A 24,677-nucleotide genomic window follows, 5' to 3' on the forward strand; every position below is an offset into this window, starting at 1 on the left:
CAGGTGCTTCTCCTGGTCTCCCATGGTGTGCAGGGCCCAAGCACTTGGGCCATCCTCCACTGCACTCCCTGGCCACAGCAGAGAGCTGGCCTGGAAGAGGGGCAACCAGGACAGGATTGGTGCCCTGACCGGGACTAGAACCTGATGTGCCAGAAACGCAAGGCGGAGGATTAGACTAGTGAGCCGCAGCGCCGGCCATCTCTTACTATTTTCTTAGGAAAATTTCCTATAGCTGTGTTAATGGGCTAATTTTCTTAAGGTGTTTGCTATACACTGCAAAGCTGTTTTTCTTTTTCCTTTCTTTTCTTTTCTTTTTTTTTTTTTTTTTTTTTTTGACAGGCAGAGTGGACAATGAGAGAGAGAGAGACAGACAGAAAGGTCCTCCTTTTTCCATTGGTTCACCCCACAATGGCTGCTGCAGCTGGCGCACTGCGCTAATCTGAAGCCAGGAGCCAGGTGCCTTTCCTGGTCTCCCATGTGGGTGCAGGGCCCAAGGACCTGGGCCATCCTCCACTGCACTCCTGGGCCATGGCAGAGAGCTGGACTGGAAGAGGAGCAACCAGGACAGAATCCAGTGCCCCGACCAGGACTAGAACCCGGTGTGCCGGCGCCGCCAGTGAAGGATTAGCCTATTGAGGCATGGTGCCGGCCTGCAAAGCTGTTTTTCAATAAAGCTGTTCAAATATAATATTCTTATCAGCAGTGTGCTAAATGCCACTTTTTGTAAAACCTTGTCAATTTGACAAAAATACATGAGTCTTTGCTCCTGTATTATTAGCCATTTATATTTCTTTTGTGAACCAAATATCCATATCCTTTATTCATTATCCTTTTAAAATATTCTATTTTTAAGATTTATAAGAACTCTTTAATATTAGTGGTATTAACTTTTTTCCATCCACATAAAAACGTTTCTTCAAAAACAGTATCCTTTAATTTTGTTTTTTGATATGCCAACAAACATTTAACATTTCCATGTAATCAAATCTAAAGAGCTTTTCCTGTAATGGTTCCATTGCCTTTATGCTTAGAAAAGAATGCATGTTGTAGATAAAATTCAAAATGTTGATAAAAATTTATGACAAAACTGAAATGCACAGAATTTTTCATCTTACAAGGTTCATTTTCAAGCACTTTCAGGATTTTCAAAAGAAGACACTAAATATAAGAAAAAAACTAACATTTATTTTTCACCAAACGTGAGATTTTATCCTCAGTTCTTTAAAGACTTATTTTTTTTTTTTTTTAATTTTTGACAGGCAGAGTGGACAGTGAGAGAGAGACAGAGAGAAAGGTCTTCCTTTTGCCGTTGGTTCACCCTCCAATGGCCACCGCGGTAGCGCGCTGCGGCCGGCGCACCGCACTGATCCGATGGCAGGAGCCAGGTGCTTCTCCTGGTCTCCCATGGGGTGCAGGCCCAAGCACTTGGGCCATCCTCCACTGCACTCCCTGGCAACAGCAGAGAGCTGGCCTGGAAGAGGGGCAACCGGGACAGGATCGGTACCCCGACCGGGACTAGAACCCGGTGTGCCGGCGCCGCAAGGCGGAGGATTAGCCTAGTGAGCCGCGGCGCCGGACTAAAGACTTATTATATAAATCTTCATTTTATCATCTCAATTTTAAAGATAAGGAAACTAATCCAAGTGATCAATTTCAGTTCACAATTGATCATAATGATAGGTCTAAAAGTCAAAGAGATCATATAAGCAAGACTAGTGTCTGCTAATACTAACTGATAGAATTAAGAAGGAGAGAACGATCCAACATGGGAAGTGGGTTACACAGCAGACTCACAGAATGGCAGATGTCCTAAACAGTACTCTGGCCTAAGAATTAGCCCTTAAGGCATTCAGATCTGGCTGAAGAGCCCATGAGAGTATTTTAGCCATGGAAAGCCAAGACACTCTGGGGGAAAAAAAAAAAGACCTAAATGAGAGATCTCTGAGTGAGATCCCAGTGGAAAGAACGGGCCATCAAAGAAGGAGGTACCTTTCTCTGAAGGGAGGAGAGAACTTCCACTTTGACTATGACCTTGTCTAAATAAGATAGAAGTCGGCAAACTCAAAAGGCTTCCAGAACCTTGGCAACTCATGACAAGAGCCTAGGGAGATTACTGACGCCATAAACAAGAGTGTCAATTTGTTAAGTCTACAACAGGAGTCACTGTGCACTTACTCCTCATGTAGGATTTCTGTCCTTAATGTGTTCTACAATGTGAATAAATGCTATAACTAGTACTCAAACAGTATTTTACACTTTGTGTTTCTACGTGGGTGCAAACTGTTGAAATCTTTACTTAACATATACTAAATTGATCTTCTGTATATAAAGAGAATTGAAAATGAATCTTGATGTAGGCAGGTGCTGTGGCTTAACAGGCTAATCCTCCGCCTTGCGGCACCGGCACACCGGGTTCTAGTCCGGTTGGGGCGCCAGATTCTATCCCGGTTGCCCCTCTTCCAGGCCAGCTCTCTGCTGTGGCCAGGGAGTGCAGTGGAGGATGGCCCAAGTGCTTGGGCCCTGCACCCGCATGGGAGACCAGGAGAAGCACCTGGCTCCTGCCTTCGGGTTAGCGCGATGCACCTGCCGCAGCGGCCATTGGAGGGTGAACCAACGGCAAAAAGGAAGACCTTTCTATCTGTCTCTCTCTCTCACTATCCACTCTGCCTGTCAAAAAAAAAAAAGAATCTTGATGTGAATGGAATGGGAAAGGGAGCGGGAGATGGGAGGGTTGCAGTTGGGAGGGAAGTTATGGGAGGAAAAAAGCCCTTGTAATCCATAAACTGCACTTTGAAAATTTATATTTATTAAATAAAAGTAAAAAAAAAAAAGATAAGGAAACTAAACAAATAAAAGAGGTTAAATAAATAGTGGTCTATCAGAAAAAACTCAGAGCTACTCTTACTTCTTCTCTTGCTCTCTTTTTTTTGGTTTCATTTGAAGGTAGACAGATGCAGAGAGATCTATCTATCTGTTCAATCTTCAAATGCCTGCAACATTCTAGAACTCATCTGCATGTCTGATGTGAGTGGCAGGGACCGAAGTACTTGAGCCACCATCTGCGGCTTCCCAAGGTATACATTAGCAGGGAGCTGGATCAGCAGTGAAGCAGCTGGGACTCAAACCATATAATCCCACATGGGATGTGGACATCTTAAGCAGCAATGGCTACGCTGAATGCTCATCCCCTCAGAGCTACTCTTACGGAGAAACTGTCTACATAGACCTGAACACCCAAATTAGTTACTCACCTCTTCGTCGATTTTATCTTCTAGGGCATCAATATGACGTTCTTTAAGAAATCGCTGTGTTTTTTCCAATTGGTATTTCACTAATTCCTCAATGGCATCTTTCTCTTCCTTATCCACAAATTCTTGGACTGCTTCACCCATCCCTCTTTCTGTTAGCAGTGACAGCTGCACATTCTGTATGAGAACAAATCACTGAATGAGGAAATGACATCTATTCCTTACAAAATAACTATATAAGAGTGAAGAAAGGTCAGCGCCGTGGCTCACTTCGCTAATCCTCTGCCTGCGGCACCAGCACCCCGGTTTCTAGTCCCGGTTGGAGCGCCGGTTCTGTCCCGGTTGCTCCTCTTCCAGGCCAGCTCTCTGCTGTGGCCTGTGAAGGCAGTGGAGGATGGCCCAAGTGCTTGGGCCCTGCAACTGCGTGGGAGACCAGAAGGAAGCACCTGGCTCCTGGCTTCGGATCGGTGCAGTGCGCCAGCCACAGCGCACCGGCCGTAGCGGCCATTTGGGGGGTGAACCAACGGAAGGAAGACCTTTCTCTCTCTCTCTCTCTCTCTCACTGTCTAACTCTGCCTGTCAAAAAAAAAAAAAGAGTGAAGAAAATTATGGAATATTACTACTGGCTATAAAGACAAAGAAGTTATCTAGTCACCAAAGGAAAAAATCCAAAAGCAGGACAGCAACTGATAAATGCTAAGGGCTAGAAAAAAGCAAAGTTAAACAAGAAATATGAGGGGAGTGCAGGACAGGTGAAAATGCAGAGGCCTGGGTGGCTGGGGGATTAGAGTCCAGAAATGGCAGGTGATGATTAACAGATTAGGTTAACCAGTGTAATCTCTGGAACCTATGAATATGTTACATGACAGAGGGAAATTAAAGTTGCAGATTGAATTGAAGTTACTAATTAGCAGGCTGTAAATACCCCAGTGGGCCCAGTGTAATCAAAAGGGTATTGCAATGTGAAGAAGGAGAAGCTGTAACTGTGGGAAAAAAGTGAGAGAGATACAACACTGGTGGCTTTACAGATGGAAAAGGGGGACCAACAGCCAAAAAATGTAGGTACCACTAGAAATGAAAAAGCAAGGAAACAGATTCTCCAAGAGCTTCCAGAAGGGAGAATAGCCTTGCTGACACCCTGATTTCAGTCCATTGAGACCTGTGTCAGATTTCTGACCCACAGAAATCTAAGATAATAAATCTGCATTGTTTTATACTAAGTTAATGGAAATTTGATTCAATAGTACTAGGAAAATACTATAACCAGAGGATCTCAGAGTAGCATATCCTCACAATAAAAGCTACACGTCTAATTTGAAAACCTGAAATCCAAAATGCTCCAAAATCCAAAACTTCTTCAGCATCAATCTGACATCACAAGTGGAAAATTCTGTAACTGATTTCACGTGAAGGGTCTCAGTCAAAACACAGACGCACTAAGAATATGTAAAATTACTTTTAGGCTATATGGCTAAGATGTATATGAAACATAAAGGAATTTCATTTTTAGACTTAGGTTCCATTCACAAAATATGTCACTATATACACAAATATTCACAATCTAAAAGAAAAAAATTCAAATCTGAAACACTTCTGATTCCAAGCATTTTGGAACAGGGATACTCAATTTCTAGTAAGTTTGAGGGGCTTCACTATCACTGCATTTATGAGGTAATTCTGAAATTACACCCAAGTGCAAGAAAAGCAAATCAAATCCTGGATTAAGACCTTTATGTAGAGATAAAAAGAAAGAGGACAACAACACCAACAACAGTCACAGGATCATGCTAACCACTGAAGCAGCATCTTTTTCTTGGTATGCAGTAACTACTAATCATTGTAATTACCTGTCACCCTACTTACTTCAGAGAAACATCTTGAGCATTCATTTTGCTTAAACTATCAATTACATATATCCTAAACTAAATATGCTATTATGAGATGGCCATCAGTCAAAACGTGAACTGGGTGGTATTCAGGTATTTCTGTCAACCCGTCACGTACTGCTCAGGAATCTGCGGAGCCCTTTGGCTAGAGCCAAGGGAGTGGCGTGGGTCCTTAACACCGCTGCAGTGTTCCTGAATGGATCCAGCTGAGAGGCAGCGAGACTCATTCCTCAGAGTCCCTTCTCAGGGCTTGGCACTGTGCTTGCTATACAATAGGAGCTCAATAAACATTTGTTTTAGGAACGAAAATAAGAAATTACCTTCTCGGCAGTTTGAAAATACTGTTTTACAAGGTCTTCCACCCTTAGTGTTGTTCCTTCTGAAGGTTTTGTGATAAACTTTCCAAAGTTGATATCTTCTTCTAGAAAAAAAAAAAATTCCATCAAAAATACACAGTAGCTTCTGTTATAATGGGAAAGTGGCCAAACTCATGGCAGGTTGCTCATGTGTGGCCAAACTATCAACTGTAGCTTGCTCAACACAGTAAATTTTGAGGCATAAAAATGAGCCGTCTTTGCCAATAGCTGGCCTTCTCCTAATGGTCAGTATCCCATTTCCATATCCCTAAGTAATCTGCCTGACAGCTGTTCTCACAAGGTGGTCCACAGACCTGGGGTGGGGTGGAGGGGGGCAGGCGTTCTCAAGACACTTGCGGGAGTTCTCAGTGTAAAATCCATTTTCATAAAACACAATGTTATTTGTCTTTTTCACTGTATGGACATTTGCACTGATCTTAATAAAGGCAATTGTGGATAAAACTGCCAGATCCTTGGGATGAGTCAAGGTAGTGACACAAAACTATCAGTCACACCACGTACTCACAGTTCAAACCAAGCCAGTTTCACTTAAGAATGTGATGAAACAGTAAGAATTATCTATTTAATTTCAGTTTATCTTTTTTAACTCTCTGAGACAAAAAGATAGCATGCTTCAAGTCCATTTGCTGTCTCCAGAAACAGTAGGTACAGAAGAGAGAGTGCTGGGCGGGAAGTCAGGACACAGGAGACCAGTATCTACTCTGACAATAACCTCTGTCCGGTAATGCTGAGTCTATCTAGTAGGAGCAGCTGCTGAAAACACAACGATGTGAAAAAGCCAGGATCTCTGTACATGAGAATACATGAGTACAATGATGTAGGGTGTTAGAGGCATCATAAGAGAATATGACACATAGAGAAAAAAGCAATTAATTCTTCTCAAAAAAGGTTGAACATAAAGTGCAGTATCCAATGCATCTATCATTGAAATCAACGGTTGAAGAATACACAGGATTCACTAAACAAGAAGAAAAAATGGGACAAGAATTTTGCACAGCTGCTAAGGTGCTGCATGAGATACCACCCACATCCCATACCGGAGTGCTTGGTTTGAGTAACTGCTCCTCCATTTCCAATCTGCTTCCTGCTAATGCACACCTTGGGAGGCAGCAGATGACCGCTCAAATGCTTGAGCCACTGCTACCCATGTGGAAAACCTGGACTGAATTCGGGGTTCCCAGCTTCAGCCTGGCCCAGCCCTGTTTGTTGCAAGGATTTGGGGAGTTAACCACAGTGGAAGATCTCTGCCTCTGCACTTCAAATAAAAGTTGTTTTTTTTTTTTTCCAGGCAGGGGAAAAGTACCTACAAAGGCCCAGAAATAACAGCAGTTCAAAGTTCATTGTGTTTCTTGCAAAGTGAATAAAAATGTTTTTGAAGTTAAAGGAAACACAACATTTTATTATGACACACTATGTAAAGATCATTTACATCCAATATATCATCTGACCCTCACAATCCTATGAGGCCAGCAAATAGTTATCCTGATTTACAGATGGGAAAACTACAGGCGCTGGCACTGTGGCGTAGCAGGTAAAGCCACCGCCTGCAGTACCAGCAATCCATAAGGGTGCTGGTTCAAGTCCCGGCTGCTCCACTTCTGATCCAGCTCTCTGCTATGGCTTGGGAAAGCAGTAGAAGATGGCCCATGTCCCTGGGCCTCTGAACCAACATGGGAGACCTGGAAAAATCTCCTAGCTTCTGATCAGCACATCTCTGGCCATTGCGGCCAATTAGGGAGTGAACCAGAGGATGGAACACCTCTTTCTCTGTCTCTGCCTCTCCTTCTCTGTCTGTGTAATTCTGACTTTCAAATAAATAAATCTTTTTAAAAAAAAAAAAAAAAGACAAAGAAAACTACACACCAGAGACGTTAAGTAATTTATACAGTGTCACACATTACTGACTGCTTCCAATAAGACAGAAGTGCCATTGTTCCCACTGAGCAATTTATGTTTAAACAAAAAAAGAGATTACTAAAACAAAACTCACTAGGGATTAAGCTCAAGTAAAATAAAGTACTAGTTATGTATTCTGTTTCCCTGTAACTGTTAAAGAAATGGATGTACAATTAGTAAACCATTATCAGAAAGTATTTAAAATTCACAGCATAAATGGATATTTTTCCTAAAAACTACTATATGAGTCCCATTTAAATATCTGAATGATTGTTTGAGGTTGAATTCACAGCATACTTGGTATCTGATTACAATTTGACAATGAAAATAAAAGCCCACTTAATTTGGGCTAATAAAAATCTAGGTAGTTTATTGGGAGAGAAGTACCATGCTTCTATGGAAAATTCTCTGATTCAATATCTCTAAGGAGAAGAGACTATATTTAAAAAGATTAGTATGTTTTATGAAAAGGCACTGTTTCAGTCAGACGACCTTGCTACTTAAGTTCTAAAGAAAGGGGTAATTTGTTTTGGTGAAATTTAATTGGAAATTATTTACATCTAACATTAGAAACATCAAACTATGAGATACCTCTTTAAAAGTCTGAAGTTTCCCCAAACCACACTACACTCTAGTCAAAATACTTAATTCAAAATTTGAAAACAAAAATTCTCTGAACATTAAAAAGGTATAAGTAATCAATATTTATTGTGAGCAATAAACCTCCAAAGTCTGCGTGTGTTGTTACCCAGCAACACTGTTTTAAGAAACTATGTTTCCAGAGAAAGCCTTCCATCTTTTAATTGATATACACAGGTGTAAAAGTAATTGTTACTTAACTGTAGAAGATGAAGATAATTATTCTAATTATCATTTTTATTTGCCTAAGGTACTATAATCACACTAAAACACCTCCCACTATTACTTTATACTTTTTTGTTACTAAAGATTGATTTGCACAAACTTTAAAAGATACTTTTTAGCTTATAAAAATAACTATCTTACCTGTTTTTACCTTTTGTTCTCTGTGCCTGAAAAAATGGATAACATCTTTGGGATTAGCTACCCGATCTACAAATTTCTGGCTAAAGCGATGTACGTTGAAAGGTTCAAAACCTCCACTATAGTCCACCTGTAATTACAGAATAATCTATGAAAGCTAAGAAATAATTGCTAAGAAAGTAATTGTTAAGAAACACACTCATTTTTCAGTGTTTATGCTCCATATTTTTAAATTTATAAATTTTCTAAAATGCATTTTAAATTTTATTTATTTTGGGGCCAGTACTTTGGTGTAGTGGGTAAAGCCCCCACCTGCAGCACTGGCATCTAATATGGGCGTCATTTCGAGTCCCAGCTGCTCTGCTTCCAATCCAGCTCCCTGCTAATGTGCCTGGGAAAGCACTAGAAGATGGCTCAAGTCCTTGGGCCCCTGCCTCCATGTAGGAGACCCAGATGAAGCTCCTGGTTCCTGCTTTGGCCTGCCCAGCCCTTTGGAAAGTAAACCAGCAGATGGAAGATTGATTTCTCTCTTTCTCTCTCCCTCCCCTTCTGTAACTCTCCCTTTAAAATAAGTAACTAAATATTTAATAAATAAATAAATAAATTTTATTTATTTTGAGAGAGAGAGAGAGAGACCTCCCATCTGCTGTTTCACTCTCCAAATGGCTGCAACAGCTAGAGCTGGGCTGGGGACAGAGCCAGGATCCAGGAATACAACCCAGGTTCCCTACTCACTTGAGCCCTCAGTTCTATCTCCCAGGGTCTGCATTAGCAGAAAGCTGGAGTCAGGAGCCAGAGCTGGGAATCGAAGCCAGGCTCTCCAAGGTGCAATGTGGGAATCTTGACCACTACGCTAAAGGCCCACTCTCTATAATACATTTTAAGGATTATGACAGTGTTATATCATTTATTCTACTGAGAAAAATAATGGCTTCAAGATTTATAAACTTAAGTAAAATACTTTCATGGATTAAGCAAAACATAGCAAGAATTTCCACAATAATGGAAAAACTACATCTCCCCACAACACTAACAGTCTTAGTACATATCAGAAATGCCACCTGAAAAGGAGGCAGGATTTCTAAACAAAATTCTAAGTTTAAAAAAGAAAAAAATCCTACTAAAATACCAGTTCTAAATGCATATGTTAATTAATCCTTTATCTTAGGGATGTATCTTTACAATAAACAACGATAAATGTTGAAAAAATTCAGGAAGGAAAAAAATCAAATTGATGAGCAGAAGGAAACAGACTATTACCTTTAAAACATAGTATCTCATTAGAATTAACCTCTCTCAAGGCAGGCTGTTTCTAAGGAAGTCTACAGTGGTAAACTGACCTTTACTAAGAGTAATACTCCCTCTCCTTTGAAGAGATATAAACAATTTTCCTAAACTAGCAGTTCTCCAAGTACGCTTTGGGTACCAGCCCTGCCCCACATCACCAGCCTCCTCAGAGTGCTCCCTAACCTAAGCACCACCCACTTACACTCTTCATCACACTTAGCACTATGCTCAAAGTTTTTCATTCATTTTGTTCATCTTCTTCCTATTTGTTTATCACGTCTCTCTTCATGCCTCCACCTCCTGCAAGCTCAACAAACTCAAAACCTCACCTGTTTATCATCACTGTGTCCTCCAGCATCTCTAACAGAAGCTATTCAGTAAGGTTTGTTCAATGAATTAATAGGCATCGGTAGTTGATACAATATACTTCTACCACATTAGATACATGAAAGTCTCTGGCTTTTGGTTTCATGAGAGAACTAATAATTTGCTGCGTTTAGGAAAAGGAATGCCAATGTTCTATTAAATATGGTTAATTCTAATGGTGCCAGGCAGGAATAGATGAGAAATATCCCTGCCTGATGAAGACCATGTGGTTCCTCTAAAATAACTGCATTATCCAGACCATCTCCACAGTTGCCATGTTATAAAAGAGGAAATAATCAATGCTAAAGCTATTGGTCTCCCCAGAACTTCTCAGACACATTAATAATTACACTCCACACTAGCTATATTCATAAATCTCTGCTCCTAAGAGTTACAAAATTCATCCATTACACCAAATTGACTGAGTGTCCTCAATGTTCTAGGCACTCCATTAAGGGCTAGAGATACAAATCTTGGTAGTTAAGAAATTCACAAACGGACGGGGAAAACAAACATTAATAAATAATTGTGAGAAGAAGGTAAATGGTGCTCTAAGTAGTTGTGCAATTTGGAATGAGGATACAAAGGAAGAAGCAACAACCCTGAGGGGAGGCCAAAAAAGGCTTCTTTGAGGAGGGAAGCTTCAAGTAGAGCTGAAGGAGGTACAAAGAAAGGAGGAAGGGAGTGCCTTCCATGCCGCAGGGTCCACATGGGTAAAATAAGTCCATGGGGCCCAGAGTGCAGTAACTTAGTCCATATGGCAGCAGCTTAGGATGCATGGACAGGAAAAGGAAGAAGTCATCAAAGAAGTTCATTTAGACCAGATCTTGTGGATTCTGGGTTCTCTCTAAAAAGTTTACACTTGTTCTTGTTAGCAGTGTAGGATCAAGTTATTGTCAGCAGGATAGATGTGCAAGATTGCTTTAGGAATCTTTTTGACAAAGTGTAGAGGGAGGCCTCATGGCAGGGAAAGGAAAAACGAGGCAGAGTTCAGATAGAATGCTGCAGGTTTAGGTCTGTAGGTGACAACACTGGTTCAACTACAGCAACGACAGTGGGATAGAGAAACGGGACCAGACTGTTTACTATACAGCAGATATTACTGAAGTCACTGGGATCGCCTAAGTGTATAAAGCACAAACCAAAGGACAAGAGATCCAGTTGTTCAAAGTTGTACAACTAAAGCCAGTTCCAGAACCAAACCCAAGCAGTTTGGCTCTGGACCTTACCTCCACACACTTCACCCCAAGACTTCTCAAATTTCAATATATAGGAAAAACCTCTTGGAGATTTTGTTAAAATGCAGCGAGTCTGATATGGAGTCAGAGATTCTACATTTTAAACAGTTTCCCAGATGATGCTATGCTGGGTTAAGGACCACACTCTTTGAGTACCAGGCTTTAGGGGACCCTGGACATACAGATCAACAAGGAATGCTACGTATATATGTATTTTGGAATGAACACTCTAGAGACAATCATTAAAACCAAATGCCTTGACTGAAAAGAAGGTTAACTAAGAGATAGGAGGGGATAAAGACAATCCAGAAAATGCCAAAGAGTGATTCAGTAGGATGAGAAAAAATTACTGGATTTGATGACTGGAGGTTACAATTTAAACTTGATCATAATGGACTGAGGAGCAGAAGATAGGCCACATGTGTCTCAAGGGCTTAGAACAGAATGAAAGAAACAAGGAAGGAGCTAGGAGAAAGCAAAAGCACAGTGACAAAGAAATGGTCTATTGATATTTGTTTATATCACAATGGAAAAGCACACATATAGGCACAGGAAACAATTCAAACAATAAAATAAATAAATTACACACAGTAGGAGAAGTTACATGAAACTAGGAGAGACAGAAGTGTGGGGGCTGACACCTTTATTATGCTGAGGCCTCAGTGAGGTGACACTTCAGCAACTAGAGGGAGGAAAGAGTGTGTCTGACACATTTGAGACCACAAGGTCCAGATGCCTAGAACAGAACAAGAGTGAGAGCAAAAGAAAAGTCACAGATATGAGCCAATCTATTAAAAAAATCAATTATTCATACAATGACAAAAACAAGGAAAAATATCAAACCTAACAAATCAAACTATGGTTAAAATCAAATCTTTGTAGGTCATTATTTTGCCTCAATGGTGATTATTTTTACTACTATAAGCACTCTCCTTACTACTCTTCAGTAAATCCATGTAAACTATACATTACTACATTCTAAAGATTAGTTATAATAAAGTTTAATTTATATAAACAAACTTACTCGCAGTCGTATAAGAGGCTTCTCTGGCTGTCGAGAATTTCCCAGACGTTCTCGTTCAGCATTTTCAAGCATTTCTTCAATCTGAACATGAAAAACAATATTAAAAATTAAAAAGCAAATATTAAACTCACCTTAAATCAGCTAAATACCACAGGAATTTTCCTGTACTACACGATCATCTTTACTTCCTAGGAGATTTTTTTTTAAAAGATTTTATTTATTTATTTGAGAGGTAGAGTTACAGACAGTGAGAGGGATAGACAGAGAGAGAGGTCTTCCTTCTGCTAGTTTACTCCCTAAATGGCATCAATGGACAGAGCTACACGGATCCGAAGCCAGGCACCAGGAGCTTCTTCAGGATCTTCCATGTGGGTGCAGGGGCCCAAGGACTTGGGCCATCTTCCACTGCTTTCCTAGGCCACAGCAGAGAGCTGGGTTGGAAGAAGAGCAGCCGGGAGTAGAACCAGCACCCATATGGGATGCTGGCGCTTCAGGCCAGGGCTTTAACCCACTGTGCTACAGTGCCGGCCCCTTTAGGAGATGTTTAATGCCTTTAAAAAGCACATCTTGCAATGTTCCCACTAATAACTATTCCTTAATGTTTTCCTTCACAAAAGTTCTTAATAAAATCTCAGCCTCTTAAGTAATTATTTTAGAAGAAATTTGAAACATTACTCTTGTTCCAATTTTTTATTCATGTTTCAATATAGCTTCCTTCATCTTACCAAGTTAAAACCAAGGAAATCTAGATTTTTCAGTAATATCATCCACCACAAGAGACTGACAAGGATATATAGGAGTCTATTAGTAAAGCATTTGGGATTATTTCTCTTGGAAGAGTTCAAGCTAAAAGAAAATCTGAGCAATGTTTAGAAATACCTGAGGTTGTCTCATGTTAGAAGAGAACAATATTATAAAATTTAAGACTTTAGAAAAAATTCAAGGAAAAAAATTGCTCTATATTTTTCCGGAGGTGAGAATCAAGTTACAAGGAGGCAGGACTAGAATCAGTTTCACAAATGCTTGTGTGACTAGCTATCTTCAGACAGCCAACTTTATAGCTGAGTGTTAGAAAATAGCTGTTAGAAAATCCTTATGTTGGGCCGGCGCCGTGGCTCAACAGGCTAATCCTCCGCCTTGCGGCGCCGGCACACCGGGTTCTGGTCCCGGTTGGGGCACCGATCCTGTCCCGGTTGCCCCTCTTCCAGGCCAGCTCTCTGCTGTGGCCAGGGAGTGCGGTGGAGGATGGCCCAAGTGCTTGGGTCCTGCACCCCATGGGAGACCAGGAGAAGCACCTGGCTCCTGCCATCGGATCAGCGCGGTGCGCCGGCCGCAGCATGCCGACCGCGGCGGCCATTGGAGGGTGAACCAGAGGCAAAGGAAGACCTTTCTCTCTCTCTCTCTCACTGTCCACTCTGCCTGTCAAAAAAAAAAAAAAAGAAAATCCTTATGTTAGAATTAAAATCCACCATCTTATACCTTGTTTATGACCTCAAGAACAATACAGAACAAGCGCTTTTGGCCTTAGATCTCTTTCAAGTCTAAAATTTTGTAATCTTGTCCTTAAAATTTGATTATTTATATTTTTTTTTATTTGAAAGGCAGAGATAGAGAGAGAGATGACAGAAATAGAGATAGATATCTTCCATCAGTTGGCTCATTCCTCAAATGCCCACAACAGTAGGGTTTTGGGCCACACCAGAGCCAGGAGCCCAGGACTGAGTCCACATCTCTAGTATGGGTGGCAGAGGTTCAAATACTTGAGCCATCATCTGTTGCTTCTCAGGGTGCATACAACAGGAATCTGGATCATAACTGAAGGAGCCAGAACTCAAACCACACACTCCAATATGGGATGCAGGTATTCCAAGAAGCAACTTAACTGCTGTACCAACCATCTGTCCCCTCTGATCTTGTCCTTTAAACTACAACAAAGCAGTCCAATAGAGCTTTCTGCAATGATGTTTTATATCTATACAATTCAATATGATTATCATATGGATACATAGAACTTGAAATATGGCTAGTATAAGTAAGAAACTAAATTTTTTTTATTTATTTTATTTCTTTGAATGGCAGAGAGAAAAATAGATCTCCCAGCCACTGGTTCACACCCCAAATGGCTACAATAGCCAGAGCTGGGTCAGGTCAAAGACAGAAGTCAGTAACTCCATCTAGGGGCTGGTGTGGTGTAAAGGTAAAACCACTGCCTAGGATGCCAGCATCAAATATGGGTGCCGGTTTGAGGACCAGCTGCTCCACTTCCGATCCAACTCCCTGCTAACGGCTCGAGAAAAGCAGTGGAAGATGGCCCAAGTGCTTGGACCCTTGCCACCCACATGAAAGAGCCTGAAGAAGCTTCTGGCTCCTGGACCATTGTGGCCATTTGGGGAGCAAATCAGCAGATGGAAGATCTCTGTCTCTCTTCCTCTACCTTTTAAATAAATAAATATATATTAAAAAAAAAAAAAAAACTCCATCTGGATTTCCAACATGTGAGGCATGTGGCAGGGATCCTGGTACTCTACGTCATTACCTACTGCCTTCTAGAATGTACCAGGAAACTTGTAATAGGTAGCAGAACCCAGAATGGAAACCAAGCACTTCAATATGGGATGCAGAAGCAGTATTTCAACCATTGTGCCAAATGTCTGACCTAAGAAGTGAATTTTTAATGCAATTTAAATTAAATTAAAATAGCCACATGTACTAGTGACTATCATATTAGATGGCATGAATATGTAAGAATATGATCAATTCTTTGCATTCAAACATCACACTGCACTTTTTTGCCTTGTACTAGGTCAAGTGCTAAGAGAGAATAGTTAGACAGGAGTTCTGTGCTTGAATGGTTTAGCAGAGGGGCAAAGCAAAATTTGAGCTATCATCTGTTGCTTCCCAGGGCAGTCGCTCCCGTGATCCTCTCCCCACCGCCAGCAATTTAAACAGCTATTCACGCACCAAGCAGCTTTCACAACAGCTTCAGAAGCCAGGTGAAAGATCACAGTGCCTGGTTTTAGTACAATAGAAGAAAAGACACAGTAAAGAAAGCAGGAAGGGAAGAGTTGCTATATCACCCATCTCCTAGCAACAGGTAGCACAGTGTAGACAGAGACATCTACTGCTTGGGAGGATAGTTTAAACTTTAGACTTGAAATACAGTACCATGTTAAATATCAGGATCTGATAGGGTCCCACATCCCCCCAGAATTGTACCAGCAGACTGATTTTGGGTCCCTTTGGAGTGGCATGGTGGCACAGTGAGGTAAGCTGCAGTCTGCAATGCCAGCATCCAATATGGGCACCAGTTCAAATCCCAGCTGCTCCACTTCTAATCCAGCTCCCAAGTACCTGGGAAAGCAGCAGAAGATGGCCCAAGTACTTGGGCCCCTGCACCTATGTGGGAGACCTGGATGAAATTCCAAGCTCCTGGGTTCAACCTGGCCCAACTCTAACCATAGATAGCAGCCATTCTGAGAGTGAACCAACGGATGAAGATCTGTCTCTCCCTCCCTCTGTAACTCTGCCTGTCAAATACATACATACATATATATAGAATTTGGACCATTCTTAGCCAGGTAGAAAGATCAGAATTCACCATCCCTCCCCAACCCCAGCAGACCACCGGACAAGAAACCAGACACTGTGAAGTAGGGCAGGAAAGAGAACTTAAGACCTTGTTTTGGAGCTCAAAGCAGGCTGCTGCTGTGAGAACCAGAGCCTGATAAAGCCCAAAGACCTCTAGCCCCAGACCAGTGCTTGCAACCTTAGCTTCCAGACGTCCCCCTGCATCAGGCAGAAACCTGTGTCCCAGTGAAACAGACTCTTGTGGGACTGGTATATATCCCCAAGATTGCACAGCATCTGGCCACTGTGAGACCCAGGTGTGAGGCAGATTACTGTCACACTGGGCAATCAATGGGCTGCTTTCACCACCCTTCCCCCATCCTTGGGCAGTCAACCTGTGCCTTAGGATTGTGCAGGTAAAACTCAAACTAGGCAGATACTAATAGTCCTGTCACCAGGCCAGAATCCGTACGTACTTCTACTAATGTAAAAACAGACACACACATCAATGGAACGGGATACAGCCAACTGATCATTGACAAAGGTACTAAAAAGACAGTCTTTTCAGTAAATGGTGCTGAGAAACTGGATCTCCACATCCATCCAGAAAAACGGAACTAGCACCCTAACTGTCACCATGAATGAAAAATCAACACAAAGCAGATGTAAGTCCAAACTGTAAGATCTGAAAGATTGAAACTACTGGAAGAAAACATAAGGAGACATTTCAGGATACTGAAATGCACATGGATTTTTTTTTTAGATCAGACCCCAAAAACACTCCTCTCTAATTCCACACCACCATTCAAAGTCCACAGGACTTAGGTACACTAGTCCAGTAGGTGATTTTGTCACAATCCTGAAAACATTTTTGATTGTCATGACTTGGGGAAGGGGTGCTACTGGCATTTAGTGGGCAGAGGACAAGGAAAACAGTGAAGAACATTCTACAGTATACAAAATAGCTTCTTGCAGCTAAGAATTACCTAGTCCAAAATGTCAACTGAGCCAAAGTTAAAAACCTAGGGCTGGGACTGGCGCTAAAACCCAGTGGGTTAAGATACAACCTGCAGCACTGGCATCCCATATGGGAACTGGTTCAAATGCCAGCTGCTCCACTTCTAATCCAGCTCGCTGTTATTGGCCTGGGAAAAGAAACAGAAGATGGCCTGTGTGTTTGGGACCCTGTCATCCATGTGGGAGACCTGGAAGAAGCTCCTGGCTCCTGTCTTCGGCCTGGCCCAACCCCAGCCATTGCGGCCATTTGGGGAGTGAATCTGTGGAATTAAGCCTGGGTCATTGTTAAGATCAGAATAAAAAGGTGAGAAAAGATCAGTTTGTTTCTCACTGTAACTGGGTGGCAGGTCACATGCTGATAAGGAGTAGGACAACACTCTTCTGTTTAAACCCAGCATGAAATCTACTGGCCTGATTTGGCCCACAATGGTTTTTACAGCCTGTTTTCTCAATAGTCTCCTTGTCAGACTCCTCAGCAACAGATAGGTATCTGACACATATTACACACTCATTTTGAAAGATATGAGTAGCATTAACTTATACCTAGCATCTGTACAGTAAATTTCTCCACTTTGGTTAAGTACAACTGAAGCAAACTGAATCATTCAAGGGTGACCTACAATAATTTTAACATTATCTAAGTTTCTAAATTCTTACTACAGATGTATCTACATGAATAGATGTTCTTTAATGTTAACAATACACCTGAAACAGATTTAAGTGTGAGATGCCATATTAGCATGCTATCAACATCTGCTCCCAGGAAAAAGTACTAAAAGATCACTAAGGACTTATGGTAAATAAAAATGTTTCTGAAGGTATAGATGTATATTTTCTAAGCCATTCAAGAGAACCACATGGCATAACTGAAAGTTCTATATCAGATAAAAAAAAAAAATCATTCAAGTAGCTTCTACAAATCTCAAGGTCTCAGAAAAGGATAAAGTCCCTAAGAGAGCTCAGAAATGCATTTCTTGAGAAAATTCAGTTACCTAGAGTCTAGAAATTTGAATCTATGCTATTGGTATCACAATGTTAAAAAGGCTGAACTAAAGGATTAAAACTTTCCAAGATAAAGAAGCAGAAAATTTTAATCCAAAGCTCTGTTTCAATTTTTCATCTGTTTTTCTTACCGTAATTTTTACATGGTTTTAGAATAAAGTGTATGACAAAAACATCAAAACCAGGATCTTTATTTTAGGGCTGGCATTATGGAGTAACAGGTTAAGCTACCACCTGCAGCACCAGCATCCCATGTGGGCACCAGTTCAATTCCCAGCTGCTCTACTTCCAATCTAGTTCCCTGCTAATGTGCCTGGGAAAGCAACAGAGGATGGCCCAAGTGCTTGGGCCCCTGAACTCATGTTAGAGACCCAGAGGAAGCTCCTGGCTTCAGCCTGGCCCAGCTCTGACCGTTACAGCTATCTGGGGAGTGAACCAGTGAATGAAAGATCTCTGTCTCTCCTTTTTCTTTGTAACTCTGCCTTTGAAATAAATAAATTAATCTTTAAAATAAAAACAAACAAAAAAATTAGGGCTCATGCCAGAGAATGGCACATGACTCAAGACTGGATGAAATCAATGGAAAAATCAGTCAATGCATCTCCTATTTCCAGTGCATTTTTTCTGGCATCAGAAATTAAGTTTCAGGTTATACACTCAACATTAAGCCCAATGAAACTCAGTAGGGTTGATTTGGAAATACCAGGAAAAATATTCTTTCAGCTATAAAGATAATATAAGTCTGGAGCACCATGTGAAAATGTCTTGTTTATAGTAAAGCTTGACACAGAAACCATCAAAGTTAGTGGCAGAGGAGGCCGGCACCGTGGCATAGCAGGTAAAGCTACTGCCTGCAGTGCTGGCATCCCATATGGGCCCCAGTTCAAGTCCTGGCTGTTCCACTTCTGATCCAGCTCTCTGCTAGGGCCTAGGAAAGCGCAGAAGATGGCCCAAGATGGGGAGTAAACCAGCAAATGAAAGACCTCTCTCTCTCTCTCTGCCTCTAACTCTGCCGTTCAAACAAATAAATAAATCTTTTAAAAAAATGCACAGCACATAAAAGCATCAGTGAATACAAGTGATCATAATGATTATTGCTATCACTATCTTACATGATTTTTTGAGAATAAAATATAAAGTAAAACAGCTAGCACAGAGTTAGAACTGAGTGTCAGCAATCAATGGCTTTGAGTTGTCAACCCACATTTTATTAATGCATTCACCCAACTTCAGAAGTGGCTCTAGAAGCTTAAGGGTGGCAATCTGCATGCAACAGGAAGAATGGGATTCATACTGAAGCTACAAGGTGAATAGCAAACACATTATAAAGACTTTATTTGGATGGATGCCAGTTCAAGTCCAGCTGCTCCACTTCCAATCCAGCTCCCTGCTAATGGCCTGGGAAGGCAGCAGAGGATGGCCCAAGTGCTTGGTTCCCTGCACCCATGTGGGGGACCTGGAAGAACCTCCTGGCTCCTGGCTTCAGCCTGGCCCAATCCTGGCTGTTGTGGCCATCTATCTGGGGAGTGAACCAGCAGATGGAAGATCAATCTCTCTCTTTAACTTTTTCAAATTAATTAATTAATTAAAAAACAAAAGACTTTTTTTCAAGTAGCTTTTGGGGCGAACGGGGTACTTAATGGAGATTATTAGGATAACTAAGGATTTTCCCCCAAGGGTCACAACATCCTCCTATTCCCCAAGCTCACTGCCTGCTTTCACAAATAAAATGAACAAGTCACCAAATAAGGAGAAAAAAGGAGACAAAATTATGTGCATGTTTTTGAAAAGGAGGAAAAGGAACTGGGAGAGGGGTTCAATGAAAGCTTTTTGCTTTACCTAGCATTCCTCCATCCCAATGACTTAAAGAAAAAAAAAAAAAAAAGAGGTTTGACATACCTACACTCATTTACTGAACTCCTTCACAGAATGACAGCGGCTCTTTTCTGGCCTCAGAAGACCATAATAAGTACAAAAAAGTTTCCCACCACTCTATGGAATTATGTGATAGAAGGTAAGTGATTTCTCCTAAAGTAGGGCTCATGGATTTATCTCAAAGAATTACCTTCTCAAAACAGAAGCTTTGTATGGCTTGGGTTACTTTAGGGTTATCCGGGTTAAAAATGTTGGGATGATTAGCCAGGACAACATCTTCCATAAAGAACTGCCGCACCGTGTGAAGTGGGATTTTCTGCATATTCATCTTCCTCCCTTTCACACGCAGCAGACCAACATGTCTGAAAGGGAGAAAAGGGTCAGCCTAGTCATAATGTCAATCTTAGGAAAACATGCACATCAAAGTTATCAGATTTCTAACTTGGTTTCTACAAACTATTTCTTTATACAATTGTACCCTTAAAAATATTTGGGGAATGGAATCTTAATGTTATTATCACAGATAAAAACAGTAAACATTCTTCTTCCTCAGAATAAAATCCATTCATCCATCACTTTTCCTGTCCTAATATAAAGTCTCATAAAAGACATCCCAAGAAGTGTACTAAAATGCTATCAGGATTATGAGGGTACTATATATGGAATATATTATATATATGAATTAAGTGTGTATACATGTACACACATACTTAAGATGAGCCAGCAAAGAATTATGAAGGAATAACCCAACACCTATACATCTCTACCATATTCTTTACACTTATTATCATCGTAACAATTAGAACTTACATGGATTCAAAGGGTAAAACCCATTATAAAAGTTGAGTTTAGGGGTCAGCACTGTGGCATAATGGGTAAAGTCACCAACTGAACTGCCAGCATACCATATGCACACTGGTTCATGTCCTGGATGCTTCAATTTCGATCCAGCTCCCTGCTATGGCCTGGAAAAGCAGAATAAGCCCCAAGTCCTTGGGTCCCTGCACCCACATGGGAGACCTGGAGGAAGCTCCTGGCTCCTGGCTTCTGATTGGCCCAGCTCTGGCTGTTGCAGCCATTTGGGGAGTGAACCAGCAGATGGTTCTCGCTCACTGTGTCTCTCTCTGCCCCTGCCTCTCTGTAACTTCCTTTCAAATAAATAAATATTTTCTTTAAAAATTGAGTTTAATCATTCAACTGATTTTTCAAAAACCACATCATTCTGCTGAAAAATCTTTAAAAATGAGATATGTAATATTATATTTATACTAATATAAATCTCAAACGGTTTTGGGGAGGGCCCTTTATAAATGGACTTTGTGACATTAATAATCATCATTGAGCAGGGGAGGGAAACCATTTTTCTGCCAAGGACCATCTGGTTATTTAGAACATCATCTGTGGTCTACACAAAATCATTAATTTAAAAATTAGCCTGCTATAAATTTAATGAATGTTGAGTCCTACTCACAGTTTCCTTGGCAGGGCCAGACCAAACAATTTTGTTAGCCTTATACATCCCACAGACCAGATGTTTCCTACCCTGATTTATAGCATCTAACTTAAAATTTAATAAGTAAAATTGTTAGTCTTGAATTTTCCTAATGAGCAGAAAAGTCATTAATATCAGTGGATGCTCTCTTGTTGAAAATGGCTTAATATTTGGGGAAAAAAAAAAAAAACAGTAAGACTACACAGAGGGGCCGGCACTGTGGCATAGCAGGTAAAGCCGCTGCCTGCAGTGCCAACATCCCATATGGACACTATTGAGTCCTGGCTGCTCCATTTCCAATCCAGCTCTCTGCTATAGTCTGGGAAAACAGCAGAAGATGGCCAAGTCTTTGGGCCCCTGCACCTGCGTGGGACACCTGGAAGAAGTTCCTGGCTCTTGGCTTCAGATCAGCGCAGCTCAGGTCTCTGCGGCTATCTGGAGAGTGAACCAGAGGATGCAAGCCCCTCCTACCCTGTCTGAAACTCTGCCTTCAAATAAATAGATGCTTAAAAAAAAAAAAGGACTACACAGAATGATCAACCTTCACAAACACATCAATCATATGGATAACAACACCGCCAGTACTGTTATAGCAAGAACTTTTGCAACATTGATTCAGAATATAAAACAATTACTCACTTTTTTACAGCTTCTCCTGGGGAAAGAGAAGTAACCACTGTACTTCCAGGCTGTGATACGTAAAAGAGTTGCTGTTCATTTTTGGTTGGAGCTATTTTACACTCATGTTCATGGCCCCAGATAACAAGATCAATGAAGTCATCCAAAAATTGTTCTGGAATGAAGTTAGTACTTCCGTGTTTACTCCTATACCAAGGTTTTTAAAAAATAGTATAAATTCACAGAAACAGAAAACTTTCATATTAGTCTAATCTATTCAGATCTTTCTCCATTCACTAAAGACTTATTACAATTTTCTATGCACCAGAAATGGCAGTGGATTGGGAATGTAGATATACTCAATATCTATGAATGACCTCAAGGGTTTGCAAAGGTGCAGGATGGTCAAGTAGGTGACCTAGGGCCGGCGCCGCAGCTCAATAGGCTAATCCTCCCTCTGAGGCACCGGCATCCCGGGTTCTAGTCCCAGTCGGGGCGCCGGATTCTGTCCCGGTTGCCCCTCTTGCTGGCCAGCTCTCTGCTATGGCCCGGGAGTGCAGTGGAGGATGGCCCAAGTCCTTGGGCCCTGCACCCGCATGGGAGACCAGGAGAGGCACCTGGCTCCCGGCTTTGGATCAGCGCAATGCACTGGCCACAGCGCGCCGGCCGTGGCGGCTGTTGGAGGGTGAGCAATGGCAAAAAGGAAGACCTTTCTCTCTGTCTCTCTTTCTCACTATCCACAATGACTGTCAAAAAACAAAAAACAAACAAAAAAAAAGTAGGTGACCTAAAAAAAAAAAAGCAGTCAATCCTACATTCAGAGAGGGGTAATGAAAGACTTCACAGACAATTCCCCTGTGGCAAGTCTGAAAAGCAGGAGCTCTATCAATACTAAAAATCTACAACGTTGTCTGGTCATACAACTAAAGAAGACAGAAAATGAAAATCAGATCAATATAAATATGTCCAATGGTTTTTAATATCATCTGTTTGTTTTACTTTGAGTAAAAATAATGGAGTGGAGAAGAAAGGTACTAAGTAACTGGAAAATGGAGCTTTGAAATAGCGAAACAACCTACACAAACACTGCTTTCTAGGTGACAAACTGGTTTCTACAGGGGTGGAAATCAGCAGCTTTGAGATTGCTCTCTATGTAAGCCAGGATTGAAAAGCATAAACAAACATATTGTAGACAATATGAGCCAGGCTTTCATTTAAGAAGTTATAAATGGGGCCAGCACTGTGGCATAGTAGGTAAAGCTGCCGCCTACAGTGCTGGCATCCTATATGGCCACAGGTTTGAATCCCAGCTGCTCCTCTTCCAATCCAGCTCTCTGCTATGTTCCTGGGAAAGCAGTGGAGGATGGCCCAGGTCCCTGGGCCCCTGCACCTGCATGGCAGACTGGGAAGAAGCTCCTGCTTCTTGACTTCGGGTCGGTGGAGCTCCCACCATTGCAGCCATCTGGGGAGTGAACCTGTGGATGGAAGACCTCTCTCTCTCTCCCTCTGCCTATCTGTAACTCTGCCTTTCAGATAAATAAAATATTTCTTTAAAAAAAAGTTACAAATAATAAAAGGAGGAAGATAAAATTGGCCTTATAGGGCAAGATAAGAATCAGTGTGAATTTTTGATTTTTTTAAACACACAAATACAGAGGTATAGAAATAAGAGATGTATATGTGTGCTTGGGTCACTACTCCTACATCTGTGTGTTTCCTAACCTTGTTGATAGGGCTGATAGGGCTCTGGCAGCTGTAAGCACACCTAGCACCCACATGCAGGTTTCCAAACACCTGCCTCAAAAAAAAAGAATCAGGGTTGCTCAGAAAAGTGGTTAATTTCAGGAAAATAAAGGATGAGCCTGGAGCACCTGTGGTGCCACAAAGCCAAGAATATGCACAAAAGAAAAAAAGGAGGGAGTATATTGACAGGACACAGAAGTCAGCATAAAAGGCTGAAAACAATCTGAGGAAATACAACAAAACTGATGGTAATGGATTATCAAAGAATAAAATCAAGATACTTAAAGCCACATAACACAAATAAACTACCAAATTAGTAAATAAATGGAAAATGTACAAATCTTCTTTACAAAATTTAAATTAACAAATAGAGAAAAAATAAGAGAAATCAAAAACCACAACTATGATACCATAGTATTAATTGCTGGAAACAAGACCACCAATGGATGTTAAACTAAGTGGGCAGAAACTTAAGGTAAAACAGGGTATTTGCACAATGCCAAATTATTTCCCCCCAAATATCTATTAATTACAAATTAGAAGATAGGAATTTTTTACGGGAGAAAACTGTTATATACCTCCTTAATTAAATAATCAAGGTTACTATCACCAGCAATAAGACACATCAATAACTATTCCCCTTATCAATGCTGCCAATTCTACCTTTCATTCTGGCTTAAATTCTTAAAATCACTTATAAATTTCCTTCCACCTTATCCCTATATTAGCAGACTAAAAAGTGTAGTAGAATTGAAATGCCCTAAGCAAGAGAAGGAACAATTCCCAGTGGTACAAAGTGATAAGGAGACCACACACATGAAAACTCTGGTCTGTTCCTCTGTAAAACACACTATTTATTGGACAATGTACCTAATACAAAATGAGTCTACTTCCTCAAGACTTTGCTTTACCCAGCACATAGCATGAGTCTTTATTCAATAAATGTGTTCAGTAAATAATAAATTATGTCATCAGGTCCCAATTCTCTGGAGTCTTCCTTGACAACTTCCTGAGTTTGTCCTTCTGTATCAGTTTCAAT

General features: G+C 41.0%; 1 protein-coding gene across 5 annotated transcripts in view; it reads right to left on the reverse strand.

The window, feature by feature from the left end:
* Window positions 1-24,677, reverse strand: part of MRE11 (MRE11 homolog, double strand break repair nuclease) — a 79,933-nt gene that overhangs the window by 42,618 nt on the left and 12,638 nt on the right. For 4 of the 5 annotated variants that reach the window (XM_062196889.1, XM_062196886.1, XM_062196887.1 and 1 more), the window contains exons 8-13: window positions 21,917-22,102; window positions 19,976-20,147; window positions 12,325-12,405; window positions 8,413-8,539; window positions 5,455-5,555; window positions 3,252-3,425 (exon numbers count right to left, since the gene is read on the reverse strand). In XM_062196889.1, the coding sequence (XP_062052873.1) occupies window positions 3,252-3,425; window positions 5,455-5,555; window positions 8,413-8,539; window positions 12,325-12,405; window positions 19,976-20,147; window positions 21,917-22,102 (841 nt within the window). The remainder of the gene's footprint in view (window positions 1-3,251; window positions 3,426-5,454; window positions 5,556-8,412; window positions 8,540-12,324; window positions 12,406-19,975; window positions 20,148-21,916; window positions 22,103-24,677) is intronic. The other variant, XM_062196890.1, reaches the window with a different exon arrangement.

The sequence above is a fragment of the Lepus europaeus genome, chromosome 7 (assembly GCF_033115175.1).
Source record: "Lepus europaeus isolate LE1 chromosome 7, mLepTim1.pri, whole genome shotgun sequence".
Taxonomy (NCBI): domain Eukaryota; kingdom Metazoa; phylum Chordata; class Mammalia; order Lagomorpha; family Leporidae; genus Lepus; species Lepus europaeus.